The 17,217-nt window shown below is 46.4% G+C and overlaps 1 protein-coding gene across 1 annotated transcript in view; it reads right to left on the reverse strand.

Moving 5' to 3' along the window:
- Positions 1-13,730: 13,730 nt before the first annotated feature.
- Positions 13,731-17,217, reverse strand: part of si:ch211-202p1.5 (uncharacterized protein LOC103909337 homolog) — a 133,948-nt gene continuing 130,461 nt past the window's right edge. Inside the window, exon 4 of the mRNA XM_052012452.1 lies at positions 13,731-13,871. Within this exon, the coding sequence (XP_051868412.1) occupies positions 13,760-13,871 (112 nt within the window). The 3' untranslated portion in view covers positions 13,731-13,759. The remainder of the gene's footprint in view (positions 13,872-17,217) is intronic.

A 17,217-nucleotide genomic window follows, 5' to 3' on the forward strand; every position in this document is an offset into this window, starting at 1 on the left:
TAAGTTTCTGGTCAATCACGCACCTCAGATTTTCATGTTAAGGAACGCAGTAAAGGGAGTGCTGTTCTTGTCAACAATTCTTCTGTTGGAGGCAAGAGCTTAAGACTTATTTGGCAGGTCTGTTATTTCTCAGCCCGTGGTGGAATGGGGACTGAGTAAACCCTTCAGCAAGGAGAAAGTTTGATGCCCATTAACCAATTTAACCAGGGCTCCTTGGTATCACACTTGGTCAAACACTGCTTTGGTGTCATTCTCACCTCACCTGCTGAGTTTAGCTCTCCGGTCCATGTTTGGACCAGGGTGGTGATGAGGTCTGGAAGGGAAAAGTCCCAGAAAAACCCAGACTGGGCATTTGGTAAGCAGCAAAATGGAGACACGAGGGATTGCAGATGCTGGAAATCTGGACCAACACACACAAAGCACTGGAGAATCTCAGCGGGTCGGGCAGCACCGTGGAGGGAAATAGACAGTCAATGCTTTGGGGCACGGCTTTTCATCGGGACTGGAAAGAGGGGAGATAGCCTGTATAAAAATGTGAGGGGGAAGGGGTGGAGCAGAGCTGGCGGGTGATAGGTCGATCCAGGTGAAAGGGGGGTGATGGGCAAGCGAGGGGGGAGGAGAGTGGGAACGATGTCAGAAGCTGGGAGTTGACAGCTGGAAGTGACAAAGGGATGAAGAAGATGGACTCCGATAGGAGAGGACGGTGGAGCCTGGAATAGAGGGAAGGAGGCGAGGTGGGGAACCGCAGGGAGGAATGTGAGGGTGATGGGCAGATGGGAGGTTAGGGGGAGGGGAGAGAAGATAGGGTGATGGGGCAGGGTGGATCAGGAGGAGAGAGAAAAAGAGAAAAGGGGCACGGAGGAGCAGTCACCAGAAGATGGAGAAATCAACATTCATGCCGCCAGGTTGGAGACTGCCCAGGCGGAATATGAGGTGTTGTTCCTCTCCTCTGGTGAGCAGGCTATTGTTGAGTGGGTGCCCCTTTGCAGCACTGTGGATGACAGCTTCCATCACTCTGATGAATGTGAATGGATTGATTGTGCAGTCATTGATTTAGACTCACCATACCCTACTAGTTGGCGCACGGTAGTGTAGCGGTTAGCGCAACGCTATTACAGCACCAGTGACCCGGGTTCAATTCCCGCCGGAGTTTGTACGCTCTCCCCGTGTCTGCGTGGGTTTCCTCCGGGTGCTCCGGTTTCCTCCCACATTCCAAAGGCGTACCGGTTAGGAAGTTGTGGGCGTGCTATGTTGGCGGCAGAAACGTGGCGACACTTGTGGGCTTCCCCCCAGAACGCTCCACGCAAAAGATGCATCTCACTGTGGGTTTCAACGTAAATGTGATTTGTTGAAAGCAGCATCACAGGTAGACAGGGTGGTGAAAAAGGTGTTTAGCGTGCTGGCCGCCATCAGTCAGGGCACTGAGTATAGGAGTTGGGACATTATGTTGCAGTTGTATAAGTCGTTGGTGAGGCTGTACTTGGAGTACTGTGTACAGTTTTGATAAGACCATAGGACATAGCAGAATTAGGCCATTCGGCCCATCGAGTCTGTTCCACCATTCAATCATGGCTGATTCATCTTTCCCTCTCAACCCCATTCTCCTGCCTTCTCCCCGTAACCTTTGATGCCCTTACTAATCAAGAACCTATCAAGCTCCACTTTAAATATACGCAATAACTTGGCCTCCGCAGCCGTCTGCAGCAATGAATTCCACAAATTCACCACCCTCTGGCTGAAGAAATTCCTCCTCATCTCTGTTCTAAAGGGACGTCCTTCTATTCTGAGGCTGTGCCCTCTGGTCCTAGACTCTCCCACTACTGGAAACATCCTCTCCACGTCCACTCTATCCAGACCTTTCTGGTCGCCTTGTTATAGAAAAGACGTGGTTAACCTGGAAAGAGTGCAGAGAAGATTTATGAGGATGTTGCCAGGATTAGAGGGACTGAGTTACAGGGAGAGGTGACCAGGAGAGGTCTTTATTCCTTGGAATGTAGGAAAATGAGGGGCGACTTTTATAAGGTTGCCCCTGGTGACATCCTCGTAAATCTTTACTGCATTCTTTCCAGTTTAACCACATCTTTTCTGTTATATATTTAAAATTATGAGAGGCATAGATAAGGTGGACAGTAACAGTCTGTTCCCCAGGGTAGGGGAGTCCAAAACTAGGGGGCAGAGGTTTAGGGTGAGAGGGGAAAGATTTAAAAGGGACCCGAGGGGCAACTTTTTCACGCAGAGGGTGGTGAGTATATGGAACGAGCTGCCAGAGGAAGTGGGTGAGGCAGGTACAATAGTATCACTTAAGAAGCACTTGGATAGGTACATGGAGGGGCGGGGCTTGGAGGGATATGGGCCGAACGCAGGAAATTGGGACTAGCTGGGTGGGCACCGTGTTTGGCAGGGACTGGTTGGGCCAAAGGGCCTGTATTGCTGCTGTATTGCTCTATTCACCATGTCTTGTTGAAGATGGAAGAATACTGATTCATCAGCCAAGGCAGTTGGAAGATAATTTGATCCTTGCTTTATTTTATGTACATATTCGGAAGGTTTATATGCAGAATAATGGGAGCATAGAAGTACGTTCACCAGCTGGGACCCGACTGACGCCTTTGTGAAGAATAACAGAATGCTCAGGTTGACAGTCAGGCTGGCAGGAGCTGAGGACATCGGCAATGAGGTTGGTTGTGATATTGGTGCTGAGGACATTGGCAGTGAGGGTGGTGGTGATATTGCTGCCAAGGACAAACACCAACAATGAAAACTTTAACAACACATATGGGAGTAGAATTTTCAGTCTCCCTTGGATAGAGTTGCATCCTTTAACTCTCATCAAAGTGGACATTAAATCCCTAATTAAAAGCTGCTTCAGAGAGTTATAGATTCGTAGAGTCATACAGCACAGAAACAGGCCCTTCGGCCCAACTCATCCATGCTGACCATGGTGTCTACACTAGTCCCATTTGCCTGTATTTGGCCCATATCCCTCTGAACCCTTCCTACCATGTACATGTCTAAAACTAAAGGGCACAGGCTTAAGGTGAGGGGGTAAGATTTAAAGGGGATCCGAAGTGCGTTTTTTACGCAGAGGGTGGTGGGTAAATGAAATTTAAACGTCGTAATTGTACTGACCTCTACCACTTCCTCTGACAGCACATTCCACATTCCCAACACCCGCTGTGTGAAAAACTTGCCCCTCAGATCTCCTTTAAACCCTTCCCCTCTCACCTTAAGCCTATGCTCTTTAGTTTTAGATTCCACCTTATCCTGGGAAAAGGTATCTACTCTACCTACGCCCCTGATGATTTTATAAACCTCGATAAGGTCACCCCTCAGCCTCCTTCGCTCCAGGGAAAACAGTCCCAGCCCATCCAACCGCTCCCTATAACCCAAGCCCTCCAGTCCCGACAACATCTTTGTGAATCTTTTCTGAACCCTTTCAAGCTTAATGAGATCCTTCCTATTGCGTGGTGACCAGAACCACACACAGTACTCCAAGTGTGGTCTAACCGATGTTCAGTGTTTGAGACCTACACAATTCCTCAGCCTCATACACAACCTCACACACACAGCCTCATACATACACAGCATCACACACGCACACACACACACACACACACACACAGCTACACACACACACACACACACACACACAGCTTCACACGCACACTCACAGGCTCAAACTCACACACACACACACACACACACACACACACAGCTTCATACACACACACACACACACGCACACTCACAGGCTCAAACTCACACACACACACACAGCTTCATACACACACACACACACACACACACACACAGCCTCCTACACACACAGCTTCATACACACACAGACGCACACACACAGCCTCATACACACACATAGCTTCACACACACAGCTTCATACACATACCGCACACATACACACTGCCTCATACACATACAGCTTCATACACACACAACCTCACACACACACACACACACACACACACACACACAACCTGAGATAAACAGTCCCAGCAGCAGGTAGTTAACAGACATAGATATTTTAATAACAATTTCAAGTAGCAATTACAAATATCCGTCTTAGTAAAACAAGCACAACAGACAAAAATATGAATTTGTACAAAAATTAGTAAGTTAGCATTATAAACAGTTGTTTCATAATATCACTGAACTTGGGCTGTTGCTTCAAGCAGTGGCAATTAGAGGAGAGTACACTTAATTTAAAAATAAAAGGTGACTCTTTCCAAAACTCCTGGTCATTTTGCCTCAACATACTTATTTCTTTATTCATGTTTTTGTATCTGAGAGTCACTGGCAGGGCCAGCATTTATTCCCCATCCCTAAATGCCCTTGAAAGGAGAGGTTTGTCAGGCAGTTTTTAACCAATCATATCGATGGGTCTGGAGTCACATATAGGTCAGAATGGGCAAGGACAACACTTTCCTCTCCCAGCCCTGAAGGTCATCAGTGAACCAAAAGGGTCTTTCCAACAATCCAGTAGATTTTGCAGTCACCATTACTAAGATGAGCTGGTTCACCTTACCAAATTCCACGTTATAGACTGAATTGAACTCCCACAGCTGCTGTGGTGGGATTTGAACTCAGGTCTCTGGGTTGTTAGTGCAGATCTTTGGGTTACTAGCCTGGTAATTTAACCGCCAATTGAGAACAAGAGTCTGGTCAAGCTCAAGTCCAATGAGGAGGCAAGATTCAGGCGGGACCCATCCCCTGTGCCCACTCTGAAGATGCAGCGACCCCTTCTGCATTCCTGAATCGGGAGACCCTGGGAGATGAAGGAGTGTGTTATCCAGTGGGAAGCTGGAAGAGGAGGCCGGACACTATCTATGCAGGCACAGCACACACCCGAAAACAGCCAGGAGCTCTCCAATCACCACACCTTGATGTACCACCTCGAGGGATACAGGGGAAGAGCTGGAGACTGGGGTCAGCGAGGACACAGGGGTCCCAGAGGGTCTTCCTATGGGGACAGAGGAGGGACAGACTTCCAGGAGCACCTCAACCACCCCTGCAGCAGAGTAGCTGACACGGTGAAATGGGAATAATCCACGACTTGAGACTGTGATTGCAGAGGAAGGCAATCATTCTGTCCCACATTTGGTCTACCCCACTGCAGTTGAACATCCATGGAATTTAGCAAGGCATTTGACAAGGTTCCCCATGGAAGGCATTCTGAAAGTCATGAGGCATAGGATCCATGGAAAATTGGCTGTGTGGATTTGGAATTGGCTTGCCCACAGAAGGCAGAGGGTGGATGTAGAAGGGGAGTATTCGATCTGGAGGTCAGTGACTCGTGGTGTTCCGCAGGGATCTGTTCTGGGACCCCTACTCTTTGTGATTTTTATAAATGATTTGGATGAGGAAGTGGAAGGGTGGGTTGGTAAGTTTGCAGATGACACGAAGGTTGGTGGTGCTGTGGGTAGTGTGGAAGGTTGTCATAGGTTGCAACAGGATATAGACAGGATGCAGAGCTGGGCGGAGGAGTGGCAGGTGGAGTTCAATCCGGAGAAGTGTGAAGTGATGCACTTTGGAAGGATGAACTTGAAGGCAGAGTACATGGTTAATGGCAGGATTCTTAGCAGTGTGGAGGAACAGAGAAATCTTGGGGTCCAAGTATATAGATCCCTCAAAGTTGTTTCACAAGTGGATTGGGCAGTTAAGAAGGCGTATGGTGTGATTGAGTTCAAGCGCCGAGAGGTAACGTTGCAGCTCTGTAAGACTCCAGTTAGACCACACTTGGAATATTGTGTTCAGTTCTGGTCACCACATTATAGGAAGGATGTGGAAGCTTTGGAGAGGATGCAGAGGAGATTTACCAGGATGCTGCCTGGATTGGAGAGCATGTCTTATGAAGAGAGGCTGAGCAAGTTAGGGTTTTTCTCTTTGGAGCGACGGAGGATGAGAAGAAACTTGATATACAAGATTATGAGAGGCATAGACAGAGTGGACAGCCAGCATCTTTTCCCCAGGGTGGCAATGGCCAATACTAGAGGTCACCTGTTTAAGGTGAGTGGAGGAAAGTTCAGGGGAGATGTCAGAGGTAGGTTTTTTACACAGAGAATGGTGGGTGCCTGGAATGCACTGCCGGGGGTGGTGGTAGGGGTTGATACGATAGGGTAATATAAGAGACTATTAGATAGGCACATGGACGAAAGAAAAATAGAGAGTTATGGGAGGTAAAGAGGGGGATAAATTGAATGGGGATTAGCATAAAATGGGCTGGCACAACATTGTGGGCTGAAGGGCCCGTACTGTGCTGTACTGTTCTATGTTCTCTCCCACGTAGCACAGGATCGAGCCAGAGCTGGGCACATCACCGGGCAGAAATACGGCAACAATGGATGGATGCGTGAGAAGAATTCTCAAGGGTACCTTGATAAATAGAATCTAAAGCAGGCATCAGGGAGATTTACATTGTATACTGCAACACGGGCCAGACACAGGTTGTCTGGGGTTACAACAGGATCGAGATCAACTGGGGAAGTGGTGAAAGGAATGGCAGATGAAAGTTAACCCGGACAAATACAAACTAATGCATTTTGGGAAGTTAAACCAGGGCAGGACTTATTCAGTGAATGGCAGGGCCCTGGGGAGTGTTGTTGAGCAGACAGACCTAGAGATACAAGTACCTAGTTCAGTGACACAGGTAGACAAGGCGGTGAAGAAGATGTATGCACGCTTGCCTTCATTGGATGGGGCACTGAGGACAAGTGTTGGGACGTCATGCTACAGCTGTGCAAGACATTGGTGAGGCCACACCTGGAGTACTGTGTGCAGTTCCGGTCGCCCAGCTAGAGGAAGGATTAAGCTGGAAAGGGTGCAGAAAAGATTCCCAAGGATGTTACCGGGACTGGAGGGCTTGAGTTACATGGAGAGACTGGATAGGGTGAGATCGTCTTCCCTGGAGCGAAGGAGGCTGAGGGGTGACCTTGAAGAGGTTTAGAAAACTATGAGGGGCATAAATAGCGTAGATAGTCAAAGTCCTTTTTTCCCAGGGTAGGGGAGTTTAAAGTTAGAGCACATCAGTTTAAGGTGAGAGGAAAGATTTAAGGGATACAGCGCATATAGTATACAGCACAAAAACAGGCCCTTCAGCCCATCTCATTCATGCCGACCAAGGTGCCTCCCTGAGCTAGTACCATTTGCCTGTGATTGGCCTATATCTCGCAATCGATGAAAATGTCCAAATGTCCTTTAAATGTTCCAATTGTACTCAACCCTACCACTTCCTCTGGCAGCTTGTTCCATGCACCCACCACCCTCTGTGTGAAAAACTTATCCCTCAGGGCCCTTCTGAATCAAGTTTTTTTTTACGCAGAGAGTGGTGGGTGCCTGGAATGGGTCACTGGGGGTAGTAGTGGAAGAAGGCAGTTTGGTGGAGTTTAAGAGGCTTTTAGATAGACACACGAATGTGAAGGGAATGGAGGAATAGGGATGATACACAGGAGGACGTTTAGTATAAATTGGCATCAAGGTCAACACAACATCGTGGGTTGAATGACCTGTCCAGTGCTGTACTGTTCTATGTTCTGTTTCTTAAGGCACTGTTTCTCCTCGTCATCCATTCCCTACCCTACAGTGACGGGCAACCTTTACTTATTTCTTTAATTACGCACTTAACTACCTTTTTGCTTTAACTACTCCCCCAGCCCCCAGCCCCCAGCCCCCAGCCCCCAGCCCCCAGCCCCCAGCCCCCAGCCCAAGGTCATCAATCCTTCCAAGGAAACGAACTCTGTTCTTGGAGTTATCACATGACTGTTGTTCACCAACACTCTTACCATTGGTCACTCAACATGTCCATCTCAGTGCCCTGCCCTCCTGCTGATATCTGACTGGTTAATTTTTAATTGCCATCCCAGCTAATTCTTAATTGCCTTAATTGCCAAGGTAATTTTATGTAACTAATGCACAGAAATTTTAAAATATTTTTTAATATAAAATGTCATTTAGATTTTTTTTCCCTCTTGCTTTCTGGTGGGAGATTTGCCTGTAAAGATCAGGTATGAGATGACCAATGACTACAACCCCCATCATCAGCGCCTCATTGGATTGGCCTATGCACCCATCGGTTGGCCAATTGGAACACCAAGAAGCTCTTCCAATTGGATAATTCCAATTGAATGACCTGAAGAGAACTAGTGGGTCCTTGGTTCCTCGATCAGCCCACAACGTGATGAATTCTTCGAATCCCCAGGAGAGTCTGGGAAAGTTGCCGATCCCTAAATTGGTTCGCTCAGAGCTTGAAACGGGAGGTCTGTCAGTAACTGGGCACTAGTTATGTGAGCCCTACCAGTGGAGGGGGGGATGATAGAATCACTCCAGTAGATTTCTTGGATTCAATGTGCCAGTTTTTTTAAGTTCCTGGAATAGGAGACACCACAAGGGATTCCTTGGAGTGCCCATTGATAAAAGCAGATAACAAATGATCTCTTCTACCTTAACACTAAGGCAAACAAAGGTGTAGGAACTGGGGTGGTGAAAAAGGGTGAAAGAACTTTTTTAAAGCTGAGTTATGGAATCTTTCTTGCAACACCTTTAGGCTTGTTCCATGAGTAGCATTCCTTTTGTATTTGTCAATATGGTAAGCCACAGTGTTAATGTGAAAATCCCATCTATTTTAACACTATAACAGCAAGCTCTTGAAGTATTGACATGTTTCTTGAACTCAAAGACCTTGCAAGTAGGCCTCGGGCCAATTATTTAGGATGCGTCACTATCACACCTGGGATAAAACGGCTCATTTCAGAAGTGTCTGATTACAGGAAGTAGTTTTATACAATTTGCAAACTAATTTAATGAGTATCCAGCAGATTCTTCTCCTTCTGAATATCTGAGCAACAACATCTGCACCTCCCACTTCTCAGTGAACTCGACAAGCAGCCCAGCACGTAAAGCAGTGAGCACAAAATGGCATCCAGCCATAACACAAGATGGAATAGTTTGGCACGATTAGGCAATTGGGAGTGCAGGAGATACGGGAAAGGACTTACTGAACAGATAACTGCGACCAGAAACAGGTGTTGGATTCCACTGTTTTAAATTAGTTTTTTTTAACATGTATGTATCGTGTTTAATACACCTCAAGTGACAGCACAAGGAATGGCCGCTTACTGGCTTATTGGTTCGTCCATCAGGTGAATATGTGTTTTTCACATTGGTTGGCTTGGCCACAAGTATCTAATAGGTTTCCTGATTGGACTACTGTTAGCTAAGGAGTGTTTCTTATCTCAGGTATAAAAGGTGTCGTTTTTTGTTAATCTCCCTCTTGCTCTCCTCCACTCCCGGCCCGAGCTCATCTTTAGTTCCTTTTGTCTCGGCTCATCTCCCAGTAGTAAAGCTAGTGCCATGCGCTCTGTGACTGTTTCTTTGTTTCAAACTTTTCCAATAAAACTTTGTGAAGCACCGATTTGTTTTCAACTCATTCCCGGGCTCCTGAAAGAACCTGCAGATTCGAAAATAACTGGATCCCACACAGGTTACAGCTTTCCACCCGAGGAAGCATTAAAATCCTGCGTGCATATGCATAGAGAAAATGTTCCCATTTGTGGGAGAATTCAAAACAAGATGGTCGGCGATGTACAATGGTAAATAGGGGACAGAAAAGATCGAACGTGGAACTTCCTATCATGGGAGTGGTCGGGGTAAATGCTTTTAAAGAAAAGTAAGATTACTATGGGAGAGAAAAAGAGGATAGAAAAATAAGCTGAGAGGCAAATGGAATTTTAAAAAAAAGTGTAAATCTGTGGAATTCTTTACCTGAACAAGATGCACATTGAGTCACTGAGTACTGACAGGTTTACAGATGCAATTTATTTGTTCATCTGTACTGGACTTTCTCTGTAACTGTAACACTATATTCTGCATTCCGTGTTTGTTTTCTTTTGTACTACCTCGATGTACTTATATATGGAATAATCTGTCTGGATGACACGCAAACAGAAGGTTTTCCACTGAATCTTGGTATGTGCGGCAATAATAAACCAATAACCAAGGGAATCAGGGATATGGAAATCATGTTCAAAATTGGATGGAGATGCAAGGTCATCTTATTGAATGGCCTCTTCATTAGTTTCCGAGTCTCCCCAGATTTTCCTTCTGACTGAATGCGTGACCCCCACCACCCCGGACATGCCTCTTCTCGTTATTACCACCGGGGAGGAGGTACAGGAGCCTGAAGACCCACACTCAACATCTCAGGAACAGCTTCTTCCCCTCCGCCATCAGATCTCTGAACGGTCCGTGAACACTATCTCGTTATTCCTTTTGTTTTGCACTGGTTATTTACTTTTATGATTTATAGTAATTTTATGTCTTGCGCTGTACTGCTGCCACAAAACAACAAATTTTACGTCATCTAAGTCAGTGATAATAAATCTGATTGTGATTTTGACCAAAGCATCCTCTGTCACTGCATCATGTTGGGGTCCACTGTGCTCTGTCCCGGGCCTCGTAACTCGATTGGTCTGTTGGGTTGAGCCTGTCATCTGGTGGAGGGTGGATACAGAACAAGGGGGCAGAAGCTTAAATGGGGCATTTGGGGTTGATGTTGGCAAGCATTTCTTCACCCAAGAGGGAGGGAGGGGTGGCGGGAGGGCAATAGATATTCACCGTGCAGGCCGATGCTCATTGCTAACCTCGGCTTCTTAGCACAGCAGAAGAAACATTCAGGGATTAAGGTGCTTATCGTTAAATAGTTTAAATTCCCAACTAGTACTCTCTGCTCATCCTGTTTACCCAATCAGGAGAAATAACGTATACAGATGAGGTTGTTATCAGCTGACTGGTTAAAAAATTGATATAAATATTAGAAAACAGTAAGGGTTGTTAGGAGTTACAGAGGAGTAGTAAAATCCACTCCTCAGCTTCATCCAAGAGCAATCTCTTCTCAGATTCTATAGATGTACAGTGGAGAGCATTCTGACTGGTTGCATCATTGCCTGGTATGGAGGCTCCAATACACAGGATCACAAGAGGCTGCAGGGGGTTGTAGACTCAGCCAGCTCCACCACGGGCACAACCCTCCCTGCCATCGAGGACATCTTCAAGAGGCCGTGCCTCAAGAAGGCTGCATCCATCATTAGGGGCCTTCACCACCCGGGACATGCCCTCTTCTCGGTACTACCATCGGGGAGGAGGTACAGGATCCTGAAGACCCACACTCAATGATTCAGGAACAGCTTCTTCCCCTCCGCCATCAGATTTCTGAACGGTCCATGAACCCATGAACACCACCTCGTTATTCCTTTTCTCTTTGCACTATTTATTTATTTTTGTAATTTATAGTAACTTTGTGTCTTTGCACTGTACTGCTGCCGCAAAACAACGAATTTCACATCATGTAAGACAGTGATAATAAACCTGATTCTGATTTCTTCAACAGACAATTTGTTCATCTGCAACTCATTGGTATGCTTTTCTAGTTTGAAAGAATTGAACGTGTTTTGGAAATCCATCATAGAATTATAATCTCTGTTGGAATTTACTCAAAATAAAGGTGCTCCATTTAAAATACAATAGCTGTGTCTAATGTGCTTCATTAGGTGGAACAATCCCTTCCTTGACTGGAAGGGGGTATCTGCCTTTCGAAATGGTGATCATTGACAGCTAATCCCCTTCAGGATAAGAGACTAAAGTAGTTAAGTAAATTAGTCTTTGACATATAGGTTGATACAGTATGATCTCCCTAAAGAGAGGGTTTGTAGACACTTAGTAGCGGTTAGCGTAACGCTATTACAGCGCCAGTGACCCAGGTTCAATTCCCGCCGCTGTCTGTAAGGAGTTTGTACGTTCTCCCTGTGTCTGCGTGGGTTTCCTCCGGGTGCTCCGGTTTCCTCCCACGTTCCAAAGACGTATGGGTTAGGAAGATGTGGGCGTGCTATGTTGGTGCCAGAAGCGTGGCAACACTTGTGGGACACTCTACTTAAAAGATGCATTTCACTGTGTTTTGATGTACATGTGATGAATAATATCCACAGATCACTGAAAGTTGCCTCACAGGTGGATAGGGTAGTTAAGAAAGCTTATGGGATGTTAGCTTTCCTAAATCGTGGGATCGAGTGTAGGAGCCGCGAGGTAATGATGCAGCTCTACAAAACTCTGGTTAGACCACACTTAGAGTACTGTATCCAGTTCTGGTCGCCTCATTATAGGAAGGATGTGGAAGCATTGGAAAGGGTGCAGAGGAGATTTCCCAGGATGCTGCCTGGATTGGAGGGTATGGATTATGAGGAGAGATTAGGGATTTACTCTTTGGAGAGAAGGAGGATGAGGGAAGACACGATAGAGGTGTACAAAATATTAAGAGGAATAAATAGACTAGACAGCGCCTCTTTCCCAGGGCACCAATGCTCAGTATGAGAGGGCATGGCTTTAAAGTAATGGGTGGGAAGTTCAAGGGAGATATCAGAGGGAGGTTTTTCACCCAGAGAGTGGTTGGTGCATAGAATGCGCTGCCTGGGGCGGTGGTGGAGGCTGATACATTGGTCAAGTTCAAGAGATTGTTAGATAAACATATGGAGGAATTTAAAATGGAGGGATATGTGGCAGGAAGGGGTTAGGTAGTCTTAGGTGTGGTTTAAAGGTCGGCACAACATGGTGGGCTGAAGGGCCTGTATTGTGCCGTATTGTTCTATGATACTATGAACATCTTAAAGCTAAAACTGCTAAGGTCTTCAGTTGAGGCCTCTAGAATGGGTGCACAATCTAGAGGTGCAGATTGAAATCTGCAGCTCTCCTCGCCTAACGATCTGGTGAAACTCAGGGCAGGGATCAATCGAAAATTTCCAGATGAGGCTGGTTGATTCTTGACTTGCAATGCTCTCATGGGCATATGGAACAGATCATCAAGCCGCAACACGACCTTGATCTAACCAGATTATTGGAAGACCTTTGGGTTTCCTGTGTTGTCATCCCTTGTTTGAACAGGCAGTGACTGAGCCACGGACTTCATTATTACTAAGTTGAAAGAAGGACTGTTGACCCCTAGCTGCATTGGTACAGGCACTGAATAGCAGAAGCTCAATCAGGGATCTGGAGCCACAGGTCCAGGAGGGAATTCTGGAGATCTTGGCGATGATGGGAGTATGGAATTTTCAGCAGTACAGTAGTTGAGATGATTAGTGTAGGATGAAGCTAGTTAAAGACATCAGTTGAAATGTTGAGACTAGAGTTTCAATGCTGGCAGAGATCTGTGGGACTTATTTTTGCACTTTCGTTTTTTTTTTGTGATGGATACCAAGAATGCATTATGCAGAAGTTAAGGGACCACAGGTAAGCCCGAGATCTGGACTCCGAGAGCAGAAATGTCCAGGTTGCTCCTCCTCGGAGGGAGATCACATGGGGTACTAGTTTGGTGGGGTGAGAACTGTCCATTCACAATACTCCAAGAGGCAGTGGAGGTGGGGTAGATTTGATAGAAGAGTTGGCTTTTTGCTCCTTGTTCATTATGGGATGTTGGGATTGTTGCTAGGTTACACCACCTGGTCTGTGCTAAAGTGCCAGTCTTGGGATTCTGGTATGTTTCTGTCTAGAGGGCTGGAGGAAAGGGGAGGGAGGTATGAGGGGAAGGGAGGGCAGGACTAGTGCCTGAAACACATCTGAGGTGCAGGATCCTGGGAGGTGCTGCCTCATTGGACCGAGATAACTGCCCCCACCCTGTCCCCCTCCCTCCCACCACCTCCCCACCCAATCCACACCCCTCCCACCACCCCCCACGTGCCTTTCCAGTTTCAACGTACTCTTCCTTTAGACTTCCACATCCCGTGAGACCCCTCCAGGGGCAGCTTCATCCGGCGCGCTCCGCGCCCACTTCCCCGCCCCCTTCCGGAACATTCTGACTTTTGCGTTTCCAACGTGTCTGCAAAGCATAACGGAAAGCGTCACGGTTTACAAGCAGGACATGGATCACTGAAGACCCACCCAGATATCCTGGGATGAAAAACATTCAACTCTGGATTTACAGGGGAAATGCACATCTGTTCCCCTTCATCCAGGAAAAAGGTATTGGTTTTGGTTTATTATTGTCACTTGTACCGAGGTACAGTGAAAAACTTGTCTTGCAAACCGTTCGTACAGGTCAATTCATCACACAGTACATTGAGGTAGTACGGGGTAAAAACAATAACAGAATACCGAGTAAAGTGTCACAGCTACAGGGAAGTGCAGTGCGGGTAGAAAATAAGGTGCAAGGTCACAACAAGGTAGATTGTGGTGTAAAGAGTCCATCTCAATGTACAAGGGAACTTTTCAATAGTCTTATCACCGTGGGATAGAAGCTGTCCTTGAGCCTGGTGGTACGTGCCCTCAGGCTCCTGTATCTTCTGCCTGATGAGAGAGGGGAGAAGAGAGAATGAACTGGGTGGGTGGGGTCTTTGATTATGCTGGCTGCTTCACCAAGGCAGCAGAGGTATAGACAGAATCCATGGAGGGTTAGCTGGTTTCCGTGACACGCTGGGCTGCGTCCACAACTCTCTGCAGTTTCTTGCAGTCATGGGCAGAGCGGTTGCCGTACCAAGCCATGATGTATCCGGATAGGATGCTTTCTATGGGAGCATCTCATCCGGATAACTTGCAGTCTGGGGAAGTTTCCCCTTGCTATTGCTGGCCTGCTTTCAAGCTTCAACAAGAACAATGACGTGCAAGACCACTAGATGTTTAGAGTCATAGAGTCATAGATTAATACAGCATGGAAACAGGCCCTTCTATTCAACTTGTCCATGTCGACCAAGATGCCAATTTAAGCGAGACCCATTCGCCTGCATTTGGCCCATACCCCTCCAAAATCTTTCCTATCCATGTACCTGTCCAAGCGTCTTTTAAATGTTGTTATTGTACCTGCCTCAACCACTTCCTCTGGCAACTCATTCCAGATATGCTCCACCCTCTGGGTGAAGAAGTTGCCCCTCAGGTCCCTTTTAAATCTTTCCCCTCTCATCTGTGCCCTCCAGTTCTTGATTCCCTTTCTCTGGGGAAAAAAGACTGGGTGCATTCACCCTATCGAATGAATGTACACTGATAGAAGTTCATAAACTTATGAGAAGCACAGATAGGGTAGACAGCTGGTATGTTTCTCCCATGGTCGAAATTTCAAATACTAGAGGGCATGCACTTAACGTTAGGGGGGTAAGTTCAAAGGAGATGTGTGGGGGAAATTTTTTACACAGAATTGTGGGTGCCTGGAATGCGCTGCCAGGGGTGGTGGTGGAGGCAGGTACAATATAGGTGTTTAAGAGGCTCTTAGACAGGCACGTGAGTCTGCAGAGAATGGAGGGATATGGACTATGTGCAGGCAGAAGGGATTAGGTGTCATTAATTTAATTAGTTCAGCACAACATTGTGGGCCGAAGGGCCTGTTCCTGTGCTGTGCTGTTCTGTGTTCTATGTAGATGTAGAGGAGGTAGGGTCAGCATGGAAACAGACCTTTCTGCCCATCACATCCATGCTGACCAGTGGACCTTCATGCCGATTAGAACATAGAACACTACAGCACAGTATAGGCCCTTCAGATCACAAGGTTGTGCCAAAATTTTATCCTGTTCTAAGATCGATCTAACCCTTCCCTCCCACATAGTCCCCTATCTCTCCCATTCACATATCTATCTAAGAGTCTCTTAAATGTATCTAATGTATCTGCCCCCACAACCTCTGCCGGCAGTGTGTTCCACACACCCACCACTCTCTGTGTAAAAAACTTACCCCTGACATCCCACTTATACCTTCCTCCAATCACCTTAAAATTATGCCCCCTCGTGTTAGCCATTGTCACCCTGGGAAAAAGTCTCTGACTGTCCACTCGATCTATGCCTCTTATCATCTTGTACACCTCTATCAAGTCACCTCTCATTGTCCTTCTCTCCAAAGAGAAAAGCCCGAGCTCGCTCAACCTGTCCTCATAAGACATGCTCTCCAATCCAGGCAAAACTTACTTGCAGCAGCATCGCAGGCACATAGCAGCTGATACACAACAAAAAAAACATAAATTATACAAGAAAGAACACAACTAGAACAAAAAAAATGTCCATTGCAGTGCAAAGTGGTCATAGTGCTGCTCTACTGAGGTAGTGATTAGGGTTGTGCAGGTTGGTTCGAGAACCGAATGCACCTCTCTGAAGCTTCCACATCTTTCCTATAATGAGGCGACCAGAACTGAACACAATACTCCAAGTGTGGTTAATCCCGACTTGGTACATTGCCTTCTGTGCCTAGGTGTTTCCACATACATCACTGTCCAAAGCTGCAGTGCCGACGAGTGTGGCTGGTACACTGCAGGTGTGGAAGGGTAGTTCTACGCCACCAGTGTAACTGCTGAAGAACAGCTACTTCCCTTCCACCATTCGGTTCTCGAACCAACCTGCACAACCCTAATCACTACCTCAGTAGAGCAGCACTATGACCACTTTGCACTGCAATGGACATTTTTTTTTCTAGTTGTGTTCTTTCTTGTATAATTTATGTTTTTTTTGTTGTGTATCAGCTGCTATGTGCCTGCGATGCTGCTGCAAGTCAGTTTTTTCACTGCAACTGTGCATAATCAAAGACCCCACCCACCCCGTTCATTCTCTCTTCTCCCCCCCTCCCATCACAGAAACCAGCCTCCCCTCCGTGGACTCGGTCTACACTTCTTGCTGCCTCAGTAAAGCAGCCAGCATAATCAAAGACCCCACCTACCCCGGACATTCTCTCTTCTCCCCTCTCCCATTGGGCAGAAGATACAAAAACCTGAAAGCACGTACCACCAGGCTCAAGGACAGCTTCTAATCCACTGTTATAAAACTATCGAATGGACCTCTTGTACGATAAGATGGACTCTTGACCTCACAATCTACCTCATCAAGGCCTTGCACCTTATTGTCTGCCTGCACTGCACTCTCTCTGTAACTGTAACACTTTATTCCCTAGTACGATAAAATGGACTCTTGACCTCACAATCTACCTCGTTATGACCTTACACCTTATTGTCTGAACTCACTCTGTAACTGTAACACTTTATTTTGCATTCTGTTATTGTTTTCCCTTGTACTACCTCGATGCACTGATGTGATGAAATGATCTGTATGGATGGCATGCAAAACAAAGTTTTTCACTGTTCCTTGGTACATGTGACAATAATAAACCAATTTACCAATTCACATAATGTTTCTTTATGCCAACTCTGACATTCAATTCATCTGGTTCCTCGGTTAGCAAATTTAAAAAAAAATCTG

The sequence above is a fragment of the Pristis pectinata genome, chromosome 3 (assembly GCF_009764475.1).
Source record: "Pristis pectinata isolate sPriPec2 chromosome 3, sPriPec2.1.pri, whole genome shotgun sequence".
Classification (NCBI taxonomy): Eukaryota; Metazoa; Chordata; class Chondrichthyes; order Rhinopristiformes; family Pristidae; genus Pristis; species Pristis pectinata.